This window comes from Odocoileus virginianus, chromosome 8 (genome assembly GCF_023699985.2).
Source record: "Odocoileus virginianus isolate 20LAN1187 ecotype Illinois chromosome 8, Ovbor_1.2, whole genome shotgun sequence".
NCBI classification, from domain to species: domain Eukaryota; kingdom Metazoa; phylum Chordata; class Mammalia; order Artiodactyla; family Cervidae; genus Odocoileus; species Odocoileus virginianus.
Genome location: NC_069681.1, coordinates 21,695,792 through 21,709,706, shown reverse-complemented (window position 1 = coordinate 21,709,706; position 13,915 = coordinate 21,695,792). Strand labels below are relative to the sequence as shown.

The 13,915-nt window shown below is 42.5% G+C and overlaps 1 protein-coding gene across 2 annotated transcripts in view; it reads right to left on the bottom strand.

Moving 5' to 3' along the window:
• Positions 1-13,915, bottom strand: part of LHFPL6 (LHFPL tetraspan subfamily member 6) — a 223,379-nt gene that overhangs the window by 18,842 nt on the left and 190,622 nt on the right. For both annotated transcript variants that reach the window (XM_020877172.2, XM_020877171.2), the window contains exon 3: positions 4,942-5,040. In XM_020877172.2, coding sequence (XP_020732831.1) covers positions 4,942-5,040 — 99 coding nt within the window. The remainder of the gene's footprint in view (positions 1-4,941; positions 5,041-13,915) is intronic.

Genomic DNA, 13,915 nt, shown 5'->3' with positions numbered 1-13,915 from the left:
ACGCACAACTCACATGCCTGCAGTCCCTGGGCAGAGGCTCAGGCTTGTCTGCAGCCTCAAAAGTCCACATAAATCAAAGGAGTCGTCTCACTTCTGGCCAAAGGGATGTTTGTTTAATTCAGTGTCACAGAAGCCGACAGCAGCTTCTCCTGTTATTGAGTGCAAAAGTAGAGGCTTCTATGGGCACATCAGAAAAACTGGGTCACTCAGCTTCACAAGTACCCACTAACACTGGGCTTCAGACAGCTCAAAAAAGAAATTTTCTATTTTCGCTCCCGTTTTGGCCTGCTGATCTCCCTACACATGCCAATCTTTTGTTTTTTTCAAGTGCAGTTCGATCTGAGAGGAGAGAAAACACCAGTCAGGAGTCAAAGGGCTCAAAGAGACGTGGGATGGTCATTGCTCAGACTGCAGAAGAAGAGATCTCTTCACTGGAGTGGAAATTTGGAAGACACTGCCTGCCATCTTTTCTGACGTCACGAGGCTCCAAGTTTTCCGAGTTGATGGTACTACTCTTGAGAAGCCAAGAGCATAATTTTAAGAACAGGAAACACGATGGCTTCTTAATCAAATTAAACAGCAAAATGAAAGCAATAATTACTCAAATTTACTTGGCAAATTAGCAAGACAAATTAATTGAAACACTGCTTTTGATCATAAGGATATAATTAGAAAAGTCTTTGGTGGATGAAAATAGCTCTGAGGCATGAATTAAATCAATTGGACAACCTGATGATAAAGCCCTTATGCTTAGCGCGTAAATCCCAACTTGCTGTTATGGAATATAAAGGAAGGATAGAGATTATCAGCAAGTATTCATTAAAAATGGTCCTGTACAAATAATGTGAATAATAATAGCTAACAACTACTGGGCTTTTATTACATGAAGGTGCCGAGCTACACGATGTATTATTCTTATCACTTGTATTGTCTTGTTTCTTTTAAAAATTAATAAAGAGACTCATCATGGTTATCAACTGCACAGCTTAAACCATCGCTGAGCCCATGGTTGTGGACAGAAGGTCGTAAAAGGTTTGTGCTGCGCAAGTGGCAACCATGATGATTGTCAATTTCCAAGAGAAATGAAACAGTGCAAGAGATATAAACCATTACTGACCCTCTGCCCACGGGCTTCTCACATGGTTCAGTGGTAAAGAATCTGCCTGCCAATGCAGGGGATGCAGGTTCAATCCTGGGGTTGACAAGATTCCCGAGAGGAGGAAATGGCAACCCACTCCAGTATTCTTGTCTGGGAAATCCCATGGACAGAGGAGACTGGCAGGCTACAGTCCACGGGGTCACCAAGAGTTGGACATGGCTTAGCGACTGAGCACACACACACATCCATAACCATAGACTCCATGATAGAAGCACAGGGCACCAAAATCTGACAAAAAACAGAGGCTGAGATGCCTCTTCTCTTGTTCGCCTCATCTTCCACTTACAGATGCCATTGTGCTCAGTCGTGTCTGCCTCTCTGTGACCCAGTGAACTGTTATCTGCCAGGCTCCTCTCTCTATGGGATTTTCCAGGCAAGAGTATTGGAGTGGGCTGCCATTTCCTTCTCCAGGGGATCTTCTCGACCCAGGGACTGAACCCATGTTTCCGGCATTGCAGGCTGATTCTTCCCTGCTGAGTCACTGGGGAAGCCCACGAGGGGAGTAAGTACTGTCTTTTTAAATTCCTTCTTGATGCCATGTCCTAGCACCCAGCCCAGGGCCTAGCACATTGGAAGCACCCAATAAATATTCTTTGGCTGAATAACTGAGTGAATGCACTCCTTAAATAATCTGCCAAAGTGCGAACGAAAGTGATGATGATTTCTTTCGGGACATGCTCGAAAGAGAGCAATCAGAGTCCAGTAATGGCTTGCCAAGAAACTGACCCATATTCCACAATAAGGAGGCTGTGGACCTTAAAGCATCAACACTTCCCAACCCTTGGGAGGAAAGACGCATCCACACCGTCTATGGAGAGGAGCAGAAACAAGCTCCGATTCGCAGAAGCAGCAGAGACAGGGTGTGGCCCTGGCAAGCAGTATGTAAGCCCCTAACGCTGGCATCCGAGCCATCCTGACAGGGTATGTTCACGCTCCCCATGCAGGGGCTGGCTCCTAACCCAGCCCTAGGGTCCTTCCACGGTGCTCCAGAACCTGTGACCTCACTCACTCAAGTTTAGCTCTCATCAGTGTTCCGGGAAACAGGAATACTCTCGGAAAGGCAGAAAACAGAGCAAGTTAGGTGGAATAAGCATGATGGCACCTCTATGCCATAGTATGTCTTTAGGTTTCCTTTTGGAAGAAAAGACCACAGAGTCTGCAAAAATAATAGTAACCTGGAGAAATGGAACTCGATAAACCCAAAATACTCCTTCCAGGGACCTAGGACTCATTTTATCTGTAGATAATGCTAGTTTTGATTTTTTTTCTCATCATCAATCTAAGAGAAATCTAAAAATAAAAAGACCAAAATTAAAACCATGCTGTAATTTAAAAAAAAATTTATATTTAATTGAAGGATAATTGCTTTATGATATTGGTTTCATCTTTGCCATAATCAACATGAATTAGCCATATGTGTACATATGTCCTCTCCCTCTTAAACCTCCCTCCCATCTCCCACTCTTTCCCACCCCTCTAGGTTGTTACAGAGCCCCAGTTTGAGTTCCCTGAGTCATAAATTCTGTAATTCTGAGATCACTAAAATGGCTTTAGTGAGCTTATAACATAAGAAATTATTATCACTAGTAAAGAGTCAAGTGTTTTGTTTTTCACTTTAAGTTTGACATTCAGATTTTTAATCCTCAGTGCTGGGAAGATGTGAGATCCTGGGGTGCGGTAATGAAAACTGCAAAAACAGGATCCTCGTTTCATTATAATCTGCTAATTAATAACACACTACACACCAGCTAGACACCAGCAAGAACAGGGTTTTCACCAAGTTGAGGCCCATGTGAAACAGTGAAGAATCCCTCCAATACTAGAGAAAGAAAGATGCTAAACTCTGTACTGAAATATCTCCCTTGGACATGGTTTGCATTGGGGGGAAAGAAAAGAAAAGGCTAGCAGCTAACTTTGTGCCTGCATTTTTCCTTTCTCTGCATTCATGGCAATCACAATCTCGTCTAGACTCAGGACAGCGTCGCCTCCAATGAGGGAAGGATGGGCAGACGGAGATCTCTTATTTTTTATCCCTGCAAATTGGGTGGTATTTCAGGCACCATCTCCTCTACCCAAAGAGCCAGTAGTATTCCCCAGAGGGAAGCAGGTGCTTGTCATCCACTGAATCAAACAAAAACTGCTCCATTTTCAAATTCACAGACATTTTACATGATATCACATCTGCCCATTTTTCTCAGTATCCAACAGAATTGTTTTCCTTTAAATTCTTTTACCAAGCAGCATGCGGGATATTAGTTCCCTGACCAGGGATTGAACCCTCACCCCTTGCAGTGGGAGCATGGAGTCTTAACTGCTGGACTGCCAGAGAAGTTCCCCTTTTTTTAAGGAAAAAAAAAAAGTTCTAACATAAAAAATTTTTCAATCACTTGGATTATAGTAATACTGCTGTAAGACCAATTCCATTGAGATTTTTCTCCTTAGAGAGAAAAAAATAATGTGAAAAGCAGATGTATGTTTAAGTTAGTGACTCACTATGCACTCATTGTCCAAAAAAATCTGTCGATCCATATATTAGGGAAAAATAAGTTGGCTATCATTTGGCAATAAGTGTTTTATGGACTCATACTTGTCAGTCTAGCTATCACCAATTCTAGAAAAACATCCTAAGAAAATAATTCAGTCAAGAGAAGACCTCTCTTCATTAAACTACTCCTTCCAAGATGTTTCAAAATAATAGAAACTGAAACAGACAAAATATCCACCTAGAAAGAAGTCAACAAGTGGTTTTAAGTAAATGTATCTTTCTCAATCAAGTATTTGCTAACCATTACAAGTTATAATGGTGCAAATCTTGTATTATGGAAAACATTTTTATAGGTTGCCAAGGAAGTAGAATGTCTCTACAAGTGAAACATGCCTGAAATGTTCTGATTAGCACACAGAAAAGTTGATGAGTCCTTCAGCAAGGTGTGACTGGGGACCCACTTAACAGACCTCTCCCTGCCCCTTGGTTCTCCATGGACCCTGGATGGGCTTTCCTCCCCTCTCTGCTCCCCCTCCGTGTGCTGTGCTTAACCTGACTGCTTGCCTACATCATGCTTCTGTCCACCAGCAGATAATTCACATGCTTTGTTCAAGACTCAGCTCCCTTCTCATCTCTTTCACAAAGTTATATATTACCCTGGAGTGAAATTGCTTTATTAGATTCCTCAGCTCTGACTGTCATTTTGTTGATCATTGTGTTTGTTTTGTCTTCTCAGACAATGAATTCCACAGGCAGAGTTATTTTTAGTGCATGCAATGACTCATAAATATGTGATTTTGAATGAATTAATCAATGAATATAAACTCAGTAGAGCATGGACCATTTCTTTTCTTTGTATCTACAGGTCTTCCCATAATGCAGACCTTCCCATAGTATATTATAAGTAACTGTTAGTCACTCAGTCAAGTTTAACTCTTTGCGACCCCATGGACTGTAGCCTGCCAGGCTCCTCCGTCCATGGACTTCTCCAGGCAAGAATACTGGAGTGGGTTGCCATTTCCTTCTTCAGGAGGTCTTTCCGACCCAGGGATCAAACCCAGGTCTCCTGCATTGCAGCCAGATTTTTTACCATCTAAGCCACCAGGGAAGCCCACATGATAAATAGCTCTTCACTAAACAACTGGAGGAATTAATGTATGTGTATTGCATTATACACATTTGTTGGCTCCAATGCTGGGATGTGTTTTTCTTTCCCGTCCCTTTTCCACGTTTTGTTTCTATGGAAGATCAGAGACATTCTCTTCTAAAAGAAGTACTACCCATGAAGAGAACTTACCCAGATCGAACTGGCCAGAAATGTAGCCACAAGTCTGCCGGACTTCCTCACTGTCCCAGCCCAGAGGGTAGAGGGCGCAGCCAGCACCGATCAACAAGCCTGCAGACAAAAGACAAGAAGACTTTAGCAATGCCCTTCTGGAGCCCAAGATAAAGGTACCAGGGACAAAAAATCAATACGAGCAATATGACAAAGGAATATAGGGTCTGCTTTTGGGAAAGCACCAACCAAGCTCACTTTAGTGATCTAAGGTCAATTTAACTCCAAGAACAACTTCAAGTCTGCTTAAAAGGAGAGGGAAGAAAACAACCCGATAGACAGCTCAGTCTGGTTTCAACTTCGCCTTTTAAAGCATTAAAAGCCTAGCAAATCCTGTTTAGGAACTACAATCCAGAAGTCCTTTTTAACCACTCTTGTAAAAAGCCAGCCCAATTCCACCGTCAATCCATGTAAACAAGTAATTCAAGTGCCAGCAAAAGACCTTATTGGTTATGCTTCATCATTTATCAGATGTTTTTTTCCAATTTAAGAATCAAAACAGAATGTTTAGCATCATCAAATTTTACCCAGGGCAGAGAAAGCATAAAGATTTTCATGCACCACTTAGGCACATTGATTGAACTCGTGAACTGGGCTACGGCTCTCATGTTCTTTTGAGAAGGTGAGAATCATCAAGTGTCCACTTGTCCTGGAAATACTCAAGAAAATGGCTGCTGATTGGGATCTCAGTGCTTCTTGCAGTGAAGACCAAAGAGTTTGCTAATTAAACTGAAGCAAGTGATGGATTTATTTTCATATAAGTCAGGTTATCATGGCAGCTTACTCTGAGCCAGTCTTTAGCGACTCATTCAGAGTCACTGATTAGTGAGTCTTTGGTGTTGCATCAAAGCCTAATATGGTCTTATAAGAAACTGAATGAGACCTAGTGAAAGAAAGTGAAAGTGAAACTGAAGTTGCTCATTCGGGTCCGACTCTTTGCAACCCCATGGACTATAACCTACCAGGATCCCCTGTCCATGGGATTTTCCAGGCAAGAATACTGGAGTGGGTTGCCATTTCCTTCTCCAGGAGACCTTCCCGACCCAGGGATTGAACCCAGGTCTCTCGCATTGTAGGAAGATGCCATCTGAGCTACCAGGTAAGCACTGACCAACTGAAACATTGGTCAGTATCATCAAATACTGATAACATCAAATACTGATACAGATATCATCAGTATCATCAAAATGATACTGAAAGTATCATGTTGTCATGTCAGTCAACGAGTAAAAACATCACTCCTGGGACTTCCTTGGTCCAGTGGTTAAGAATCTGCCTTGCAATGCAGAGGAGGCGGGTTTGATCCCTGGTTGGGGAACTAAAATCCCATATACCAAGGAGAAACTAAGTCTGCGCTGCAACTAGAGAGTCTGTGTGCCAAAACGAACAGCTCCCCGTGCTACAACTAAGACCTAATGCAACCAAATAAATAAATAAACATCACCTATACCCACAGTCTGACTGTCTGCAGGATTGTGGGTAAAAAGGCACTAAATGAGGGAGTCTCCTAAATAAGAAAACAGTTAAGGTGCTGATGCACAGCCAGAATGCCGGGGCCCCCCAAGGCATCTCAAGGAGGCCTTCAGTATTTCTGGACTGAGTTTCTTCCTGCCTGCGTCTGCTTCTCCTCTACCCTTGGGAGGTGACTTGTGTGGTTGTAACCAGACAAACCATCTGTTTCCTCACAGACATCTAAGGAGGAGCTGCTTTCTACCCACCCTCGCCAAACTCCATGCCAAGCTCTCTGGAGAGACAGCCCTCAGGAACCGATACACATTTCCCACCCTGCTGCCCCGCCCTCTGACCCGGCCTTTGGACCACAGTCAGAGGAGCATCTAATACAGAAGGGCTGTGATCCTAGGGAATGCCTGCAAAGAATCACTGCAGCTGCAAATCATACATTCCAGGACCTGTATGCAACGGTACAGATATGAATGGTGCTGAGGCTGAAGAATAATTCAGCAAGCAATAATACAAGGTTTGCTGACTAAGCAAATGCCTCAGTGACTGGTTTCCTTAGGCTTTTTGCCTTAGGATAAATTTTGCAGTATTCTGAAGACAACTCCAAGCTAGCGTTATCTGCCATCAGGTAAAGACAGAATTAATGAGAATGCCGAAGTTTGTGTACACTGAATTCCCCGAGTGTTGAATAAATAATGTGGCACCATTTCCATGAGAGTCGATTCTTAATAAGTACCGTCAGAAAGTACCGTCACTTTCTGAGATCCGGTGAGCAATTTTTAAATGATGGCACACGCAGAAAGGCAGTTGGATAGAAAACGTTCGAGGGTAAGAAAAGCAAAGAACAATAACATTTAAATGATGAGTGTTCCCTTTATCTGATAGGCAAACAAATAAACAGTTTCACTTGCTAATGTTCTTTCAGTATGGCAGAAAAATATGTGTCATGTGTTCATGAAACAAGCTGCTTTCATACAATATAATGATCCCATAGTTTGGGAGATTAAATTGAGAGAAACTTTTCAGTGCTGATATAGGAAGCAAAAGGACTATCATACCCTAAATAGTACAACACACGGCAGTCAGGGTTCTTTTGTAGAATATTAGGCTGTCTTTGTAAAACTACAAAATGTAGACTCAACCATATAAATTAGAAACAATTTTATACATAAGAAATCTGTGTTAGGTGTAAGAATTTTTTAAAAATAAAATACCATGAGACATGCTCACATTAAAAAAGTATTCTGTGGAGGGCAACTAGCTTATCTGGATTTTACTCAATATTTGTGGAGCCTTTGTTTTGTTATCTGCTCTAATGTTTGCTGACAGTAAAGATATTGCAGAGTCTGAAGATTTGGGAAACATTTCTGGAAAAAAGTGCAAGCTGCAAACTGACTAGGCTAAGTAGTCATTGCAATGGCTAGGTTCTGTAGGGGGATATCTGGCCTCCAGACACCTCGCTACCATAGTCCATTAAGGTAAAAGCAAGTCTCAGGCCAAATTCAGCCAACTCCACAACGATTGTTTATTAGCAGGCTGGGACAAAGAACAATCAGATGACCAATTCTCTAAATGCAGTGAAATCCTACCTCCAGTTCCATCAGAGAGTCACTCTAACAAGTACCTTCAACACATAGTAAATACCACAAGTATTCAGATAGCAGGATCAGGGACATCTCTCGTCAAAGCAGACAGAATCTTCCACTAAATGGAATGGGACAGGGCACAGGGGTCAAGAGTGCTAGGCCTGTACTGGCCCATCCTGTAGCCATGAGCTACTTGTAGCTAGTTAAGTTTAAATTTAAGTTAATTAAAATTAAATAAAAACTGGACTTCCCTGATGGCCCAGTGGTTAAGAATCTGCCTGCCACTACAGAGGACACAGGTTCCATCCCTGGTCCAGGAAGATTCCACACGCCAGGGGGCGGCGGGCAGTTAAGCCCACAACTACTGAGTCCACGTGTCGAAACTACTGAAGCCCGCGTGTCCAAGAGCCCCGGCTCTGAAACAAGAGAAGCCATTGCAATGAGAAGCCCATTCACCACAACTAGAGAGTAGTCCCCACTCTTGTTAACTAGAGAAAAGCCCATGCAGCAAGAAATAGCCAGCACAGACAAAAATAAATAAATAAAATTTAAAATAAAAAAATAAATTAAATTAAAATAAAATTCAATTCTTCAATTGCCCTTGTCACATTCCAAGAGCCTACTAGCCATTTGGTGCTAGTGGCTACCATATTGGACAGTGTAAAATACAGACCATTTTCATAATCACAGATTTATTTTGCGCTGAAAACAATCAAGGCCCCAAAGATTCAGGAAGAAAGTTTGACCTTCTCTCTAAGTGCCTAAACAAATATAGACAGAGGGCCTTTTTAGGAGCAGAGATATCGCCAGAGATACCTGCAAGTAATATGGGCAGGTGTGGTGGGGAAACTAGACAGGGCATAAAGATCAGAGTCCACTCTATGTCCCACTGTTTCTGCCTGGCCCGGCAAAAATTTATTTACCAAACGTTCGCTTTTCCATCTCCGTGTCAATTGCCTTCCTCTCCTCTGAAGTCCCAAATGACTTCAGTTCCGTTGCTCAGTTGTGTCCGACTCTTTGCAACCTCATGGACTACCGCACACCAGGCTTCCCCCATCCCTTTCACCATCTTCCAGAGCTTGCTCAAACTCATGTCCATCGAGTCGGTGATGCCATCCAACCATCTCATCCTCTGTCGTCCCCTTCTCCTCCTGCCTTCAATCTTTCCCAGCATCAGGGTCTTTTCAAATGAGTCAGTTCTCCACATCAGGTGGCCAAAGTATTGGAGCTTTAGCTTCAGCATCAGTCCTTCCAATGAACACTCAGGACTGATTTCCTTTAGGATGGACTGGTTGGATCTCTTTGCAGTCCAAGGGACTCTCAAGAGTCTTCTCCAACACCACAGTTCAAAAGCACCAATTCTTCAGCGCTCAGCTTTCTTCACAGTCCAACTCTCACATCCATACATGACTACTGGAAAAACCATAGCTTTGACTAGATGGATCTTTGTTGGCTAAGTAATGTCTCTGCTTCTTAATATGCTGTCTAGGTTGGTCATAGCTTTTCTTCTAAGGAGCAAGTGTCTTTTAATTTCATGGCTGCAATCACCATCTGCAGTGACTTTGGAGCCCAAGAAAATAAAGTCTGTCACGGTTTCCTTTGTTTCCGCATCTATTTGCCATGATATGATGGGATTGGATGTCATGAACTTCGTTTTTTTGAATGCTGAGTTTTAAGGCAGCTTTTTCTCTCCTCTTTCACTTTCATCAAGAGGCTCTTTAGTTCCTCTTCACTTTCTGCCATAAGGGTAGTGTCATCTGCATATCTGAGGTTATTTATATTTCTCCCGGCAATCTTGATTCCAGCTTGTGCTTCCTCCAGTCCAGTGTTTCTCATGATGTACTCTGCATATAAGTTAAATAAGCAGGGTGACGATATACAGCCTTGAGGTACTCCTTTCCCGATTTGGAACCAGTCCATTGTTGCAAGTCTGTTTCTAACTGTTGCCTCTTGATCTGCATGCAGATCTCTCAGGAGGCAGGTAAGGTGGTCTGATATTTCCATCTCTTTAAGAATTTTCCACAGTTTGTTGTAGTCCATGTAGTCAAAGGCTTTGGCACAGTCAATAAAGAAGAAGAATTTTGAGCATTACTTTGCTAGCCTATGAGGTGAGTGCAACTGTGTGGTAGTTTGAGCATTTTTTGGCACTGCCTTTCTTTGGGACTGGAATGAAAACTGACCTTTTCCAGTCCTGTGGCCACTGCTGAGTTTTCCACATTTGCTGGCATATTGAGTGCAGCACTTTCACAGCATCATCTTTTAGGATTTGAAACAGCTCAGCTGAAATTCCATCACCTCCACTAGCTTTGTTCATAGTGATGCTTCCTAAGGCCCACTTGACTTCACATTCCAGGATGTTTGGCTCTAGGTGAGTGATCACACCATCATGGTTATCTGGGTTTTAAAATCTTTTTTGTATAGTTCTTCTGTGTATTCTTCTGTGTGTTCTGCAATCATATGGGCAGGTGTGGTAAGGAAACTCTAGACAGGGCTTGTAGATCAGAGTCCATTCTATGTCCCACTGTTTCTGCCTGGCCCAGTAAACATTTACCAAACGTTTGCTTTTCCATCTCCATGTCAGTTGCCTTCCTCCCCTCTGAAGTCCCAAATGACTAACAACCAGCTTTCTCTTTGTCTTAGCTGAGAATGATATTTAAAGTGAGTAATGCTTTTGTCATTTCAGGGAGTTACTCAATTTTTCCTGAGTCCCTCTCATGTACACATGTTGTTAAACATTTGTTTTTCTTCTCTTAATCTGTCTCATGTCAAGCCAATTTAATTCTTAGACCAGCCAGAAGTATCTAAAAGGGTAAAGGAAAATTCCTTCCTCTCCATCACTGGGCTGGCCAGGTTCTTACACCCCGTGCCTGATAATGCTTGTGAATAAGCAAAATCATCTTTACTCTTTAAGATTCTCCTTTTCTAGGCGGGGCTAGAAGCCAGGAAACTACATTTTCAAAAACTTACCTGCAGACTTCCCTGGTGATCTAGTGGTCAAGAATCCACTTGTCAATGCAGAAGACACAAGATCGATTTCTGATCTGGGAAGATTCCACAAAGCGTGGAGCAACTAAGCCTGTATGCCACAACTATTAAGCCTGAGTCCTAGGGCCTGTGCTCTGCAACAAGAGAAGTCTCCACAATGAGAAGGTCGTGCACCTCAACAAAGAAAAGCCCCTACTCACTGCAAGTAGAGAAAGTCCACACAGCAAAGAAGACCCAGTGCAACCAACCAACCAACCCAAAACACTGTCCTGCTAGCAGAAGCTCTGGCTTATAGTCAGTGAGAAGGTAAAAGGGAGAGATAAACCGTATTTCCCATTGGCAGATGCAGCCAGGGATGTGCCTTTCTGCAGTCTATGTGTGAGATATGGGGACCGGCTTCCTGGCATTCCTCTCAACCTTACTCACTAATGGCAGATCATAAGCTGCCCTGACATTTGATCCGTGCCCTTCCTCAACTCCCGAATTCTACAAAGGAGCTTCTCTGACCTTCACTTCCCCAGATCTAACAGGTCTGTGAAACTTCAAATCCCTGGGTTACATCCCCTCCTGCTTGAAATACCTAGAGCGGTTTCTTTCACTGGCCATTCCCTGGCTGGTAATGATATATACCCTACTTGTGGGAGGGCAGAGGGGCTGATATGAACTTTCTATCTGTCCATTACTTAAACATTATTCCTTTTCTCAGTTAAGAATGATCTCTAATACAATCTATGCTAATTATTAAACCTTGGGTAAGTAGGGTGTGTGTCCGACTCCTTGCAACCCTGTGGACCGTAGCCTGCCAGGTACCTCTGTTTATGGAATTTCCCAGGCAAGAATACTGGAGTGTGTTGTCATTTCCTTGGGGTAAGTACAGTGGTATTAAAAGGCTTTGTATTAACTACCTCTGTGGTGTGGGATCTCTTAGGAAACTTCTGCTAATGAACTTCTTGAGTGTGGATTTCCAAAGAGGAAACTTCAAATGTTAACTAATGGCCCTTAGATTGGAGTCAACTAGAATTTTATCATCTATACTGAAGTATTGACATGGTAAAGTTGGAGACAATTACATAAAAGTAACAACATCTTTTTAAGGAAGAAATCTGCCATTGTTCAGTTTTCAGCAGTGTTAAATCTTAGACTATGTTGTGGGTATCAACGTTTGATGGAGACATAGTCTGAAAATCCTTGAATTAGATGCTACGTAGATAAGAAGACACTGTATGCTTAAATGAGGCCCAGAAAATATTCTGGAATGTAAAGTGGTTGCCCGAATGAAATTTTAGTGACCTAATGAGTTTTTATAGCTCCAGCTGACTAATTTGTTCCTGGGGAGTAAATGGTTCAATTAAAATCTCTGGCTCACAAACTTTTATATTATTTACATGGATTTTCTTTATTAGATTTATAAACCTTGTGGTTACCTCATGGGGCTTAATTATGTGGTATTTCAACTGAATTCTTGTTTCACTGCCATGACAGGAAAAAAGTCACACTTTTTGAAAAATCTGTGCAAGGAGTGGAAGTGAGGAAAGATGCTGTGAACTGAGGCATCAACCTGAGGAAGCTGGTAACAGAGGTGGGTGGGTGGAGGAGGTGTGAGGTCATTTGCCACTATAGGCTCATTTGCAATTAAAGAAGAAATCTATTTTCGCAGTCCTAAAGACTGCAACTTTTAAAGGGTCATGAGTCAATCACAGATTAATGTAAATTAGTTCAAACTTGTAGATTTCACCAGCACCTAGCTGGAATTAGACATCAGGACATCATAGACCTTGACAAAAGTCATTCTGTAGGTGGTCCTGGGAATTCAGAGAGACACTGCTTCCTAAAAAGGAAAGAAAAAAAATCCAAACAAATGACTCAATAGTTCTTAAATTAAAAACACACAGACACATTTGAATCATGCATTAACTATTGGGCCATTTTAACTTGAGTACCCGTAAAGAAGGCTGAGCTCCAAAGAACTGATGTTTTCAAACTGTGGTGTTGGAGAAGACTCTTGAGAGTCCCTTGGAAAACAAGGACATCAAATCAGTCAATCCTAAAGGAAATTAACCCTGATTATTCACTGGAAGGACTGATGCTGAAGCTGAAGCTCCAATATTTTGGCCACCTGATGGGAAGAGCCGACCAATTGGAAAAGACCCCGATGCTGGGAAAGACAGAAGGCAGAAGGAGAAGGGGGCAACAGAAGATGACATAGTTAGAGAGCATCAATGACTCAATGGACATGAATCTGAGCAAAATCCAAGAGATAGTGAAGGACAAGGAAGCCTGGCATGCTGCATGCAGTCCATGAGGTCGCAAAGAGTCGGACATAACTTAGTGACTGAACAACAACCCTATGGTTCTGGCCTCACCCTGTTCAAGATAATTAAAATATATGAAGAGCCAACTCAGCACAGAGACCTCTAAGAAGAAGCCAGTATTAATGGAGAAGGGAGAGTCCAGGTAAATGCAGAAAGGTGGCTGCTGGGAGCTGTGCTGTGATGCTGTATGATCCAAGGGATCTGCCCTTGGCCCCAGATGGGTTCCTGTGTCTAAATCTTTGGAGACCCTCCGCCTGTAAACCACCTTGGGGAGAAGGTCCTAGTGGAAATGGTATTCATTTTTGCACCATGCTGGAGATGCCTGTCATGATACTAATTATTTTTTAGAATCTGAGTGGGGAGTCTGAAGCTCCTGAAGAGTTCTTTGGTCAAAGTGAAAAACCCAGGCTGGGAATTTTCCCTTCTGCAAACCCTTTTCTATTCAAAGTCAATACTTCACACTTAGCCAACGGAATATTAACATAACAATTCAGCTCCTGCCGAGAAGGCAAAACAAACCCCTCCAGTCAGCCAATGCCAATGACTCTCCGCAGGTGGTAAGAACAGAGTCCTCCTGTTCAACGTAAAAAG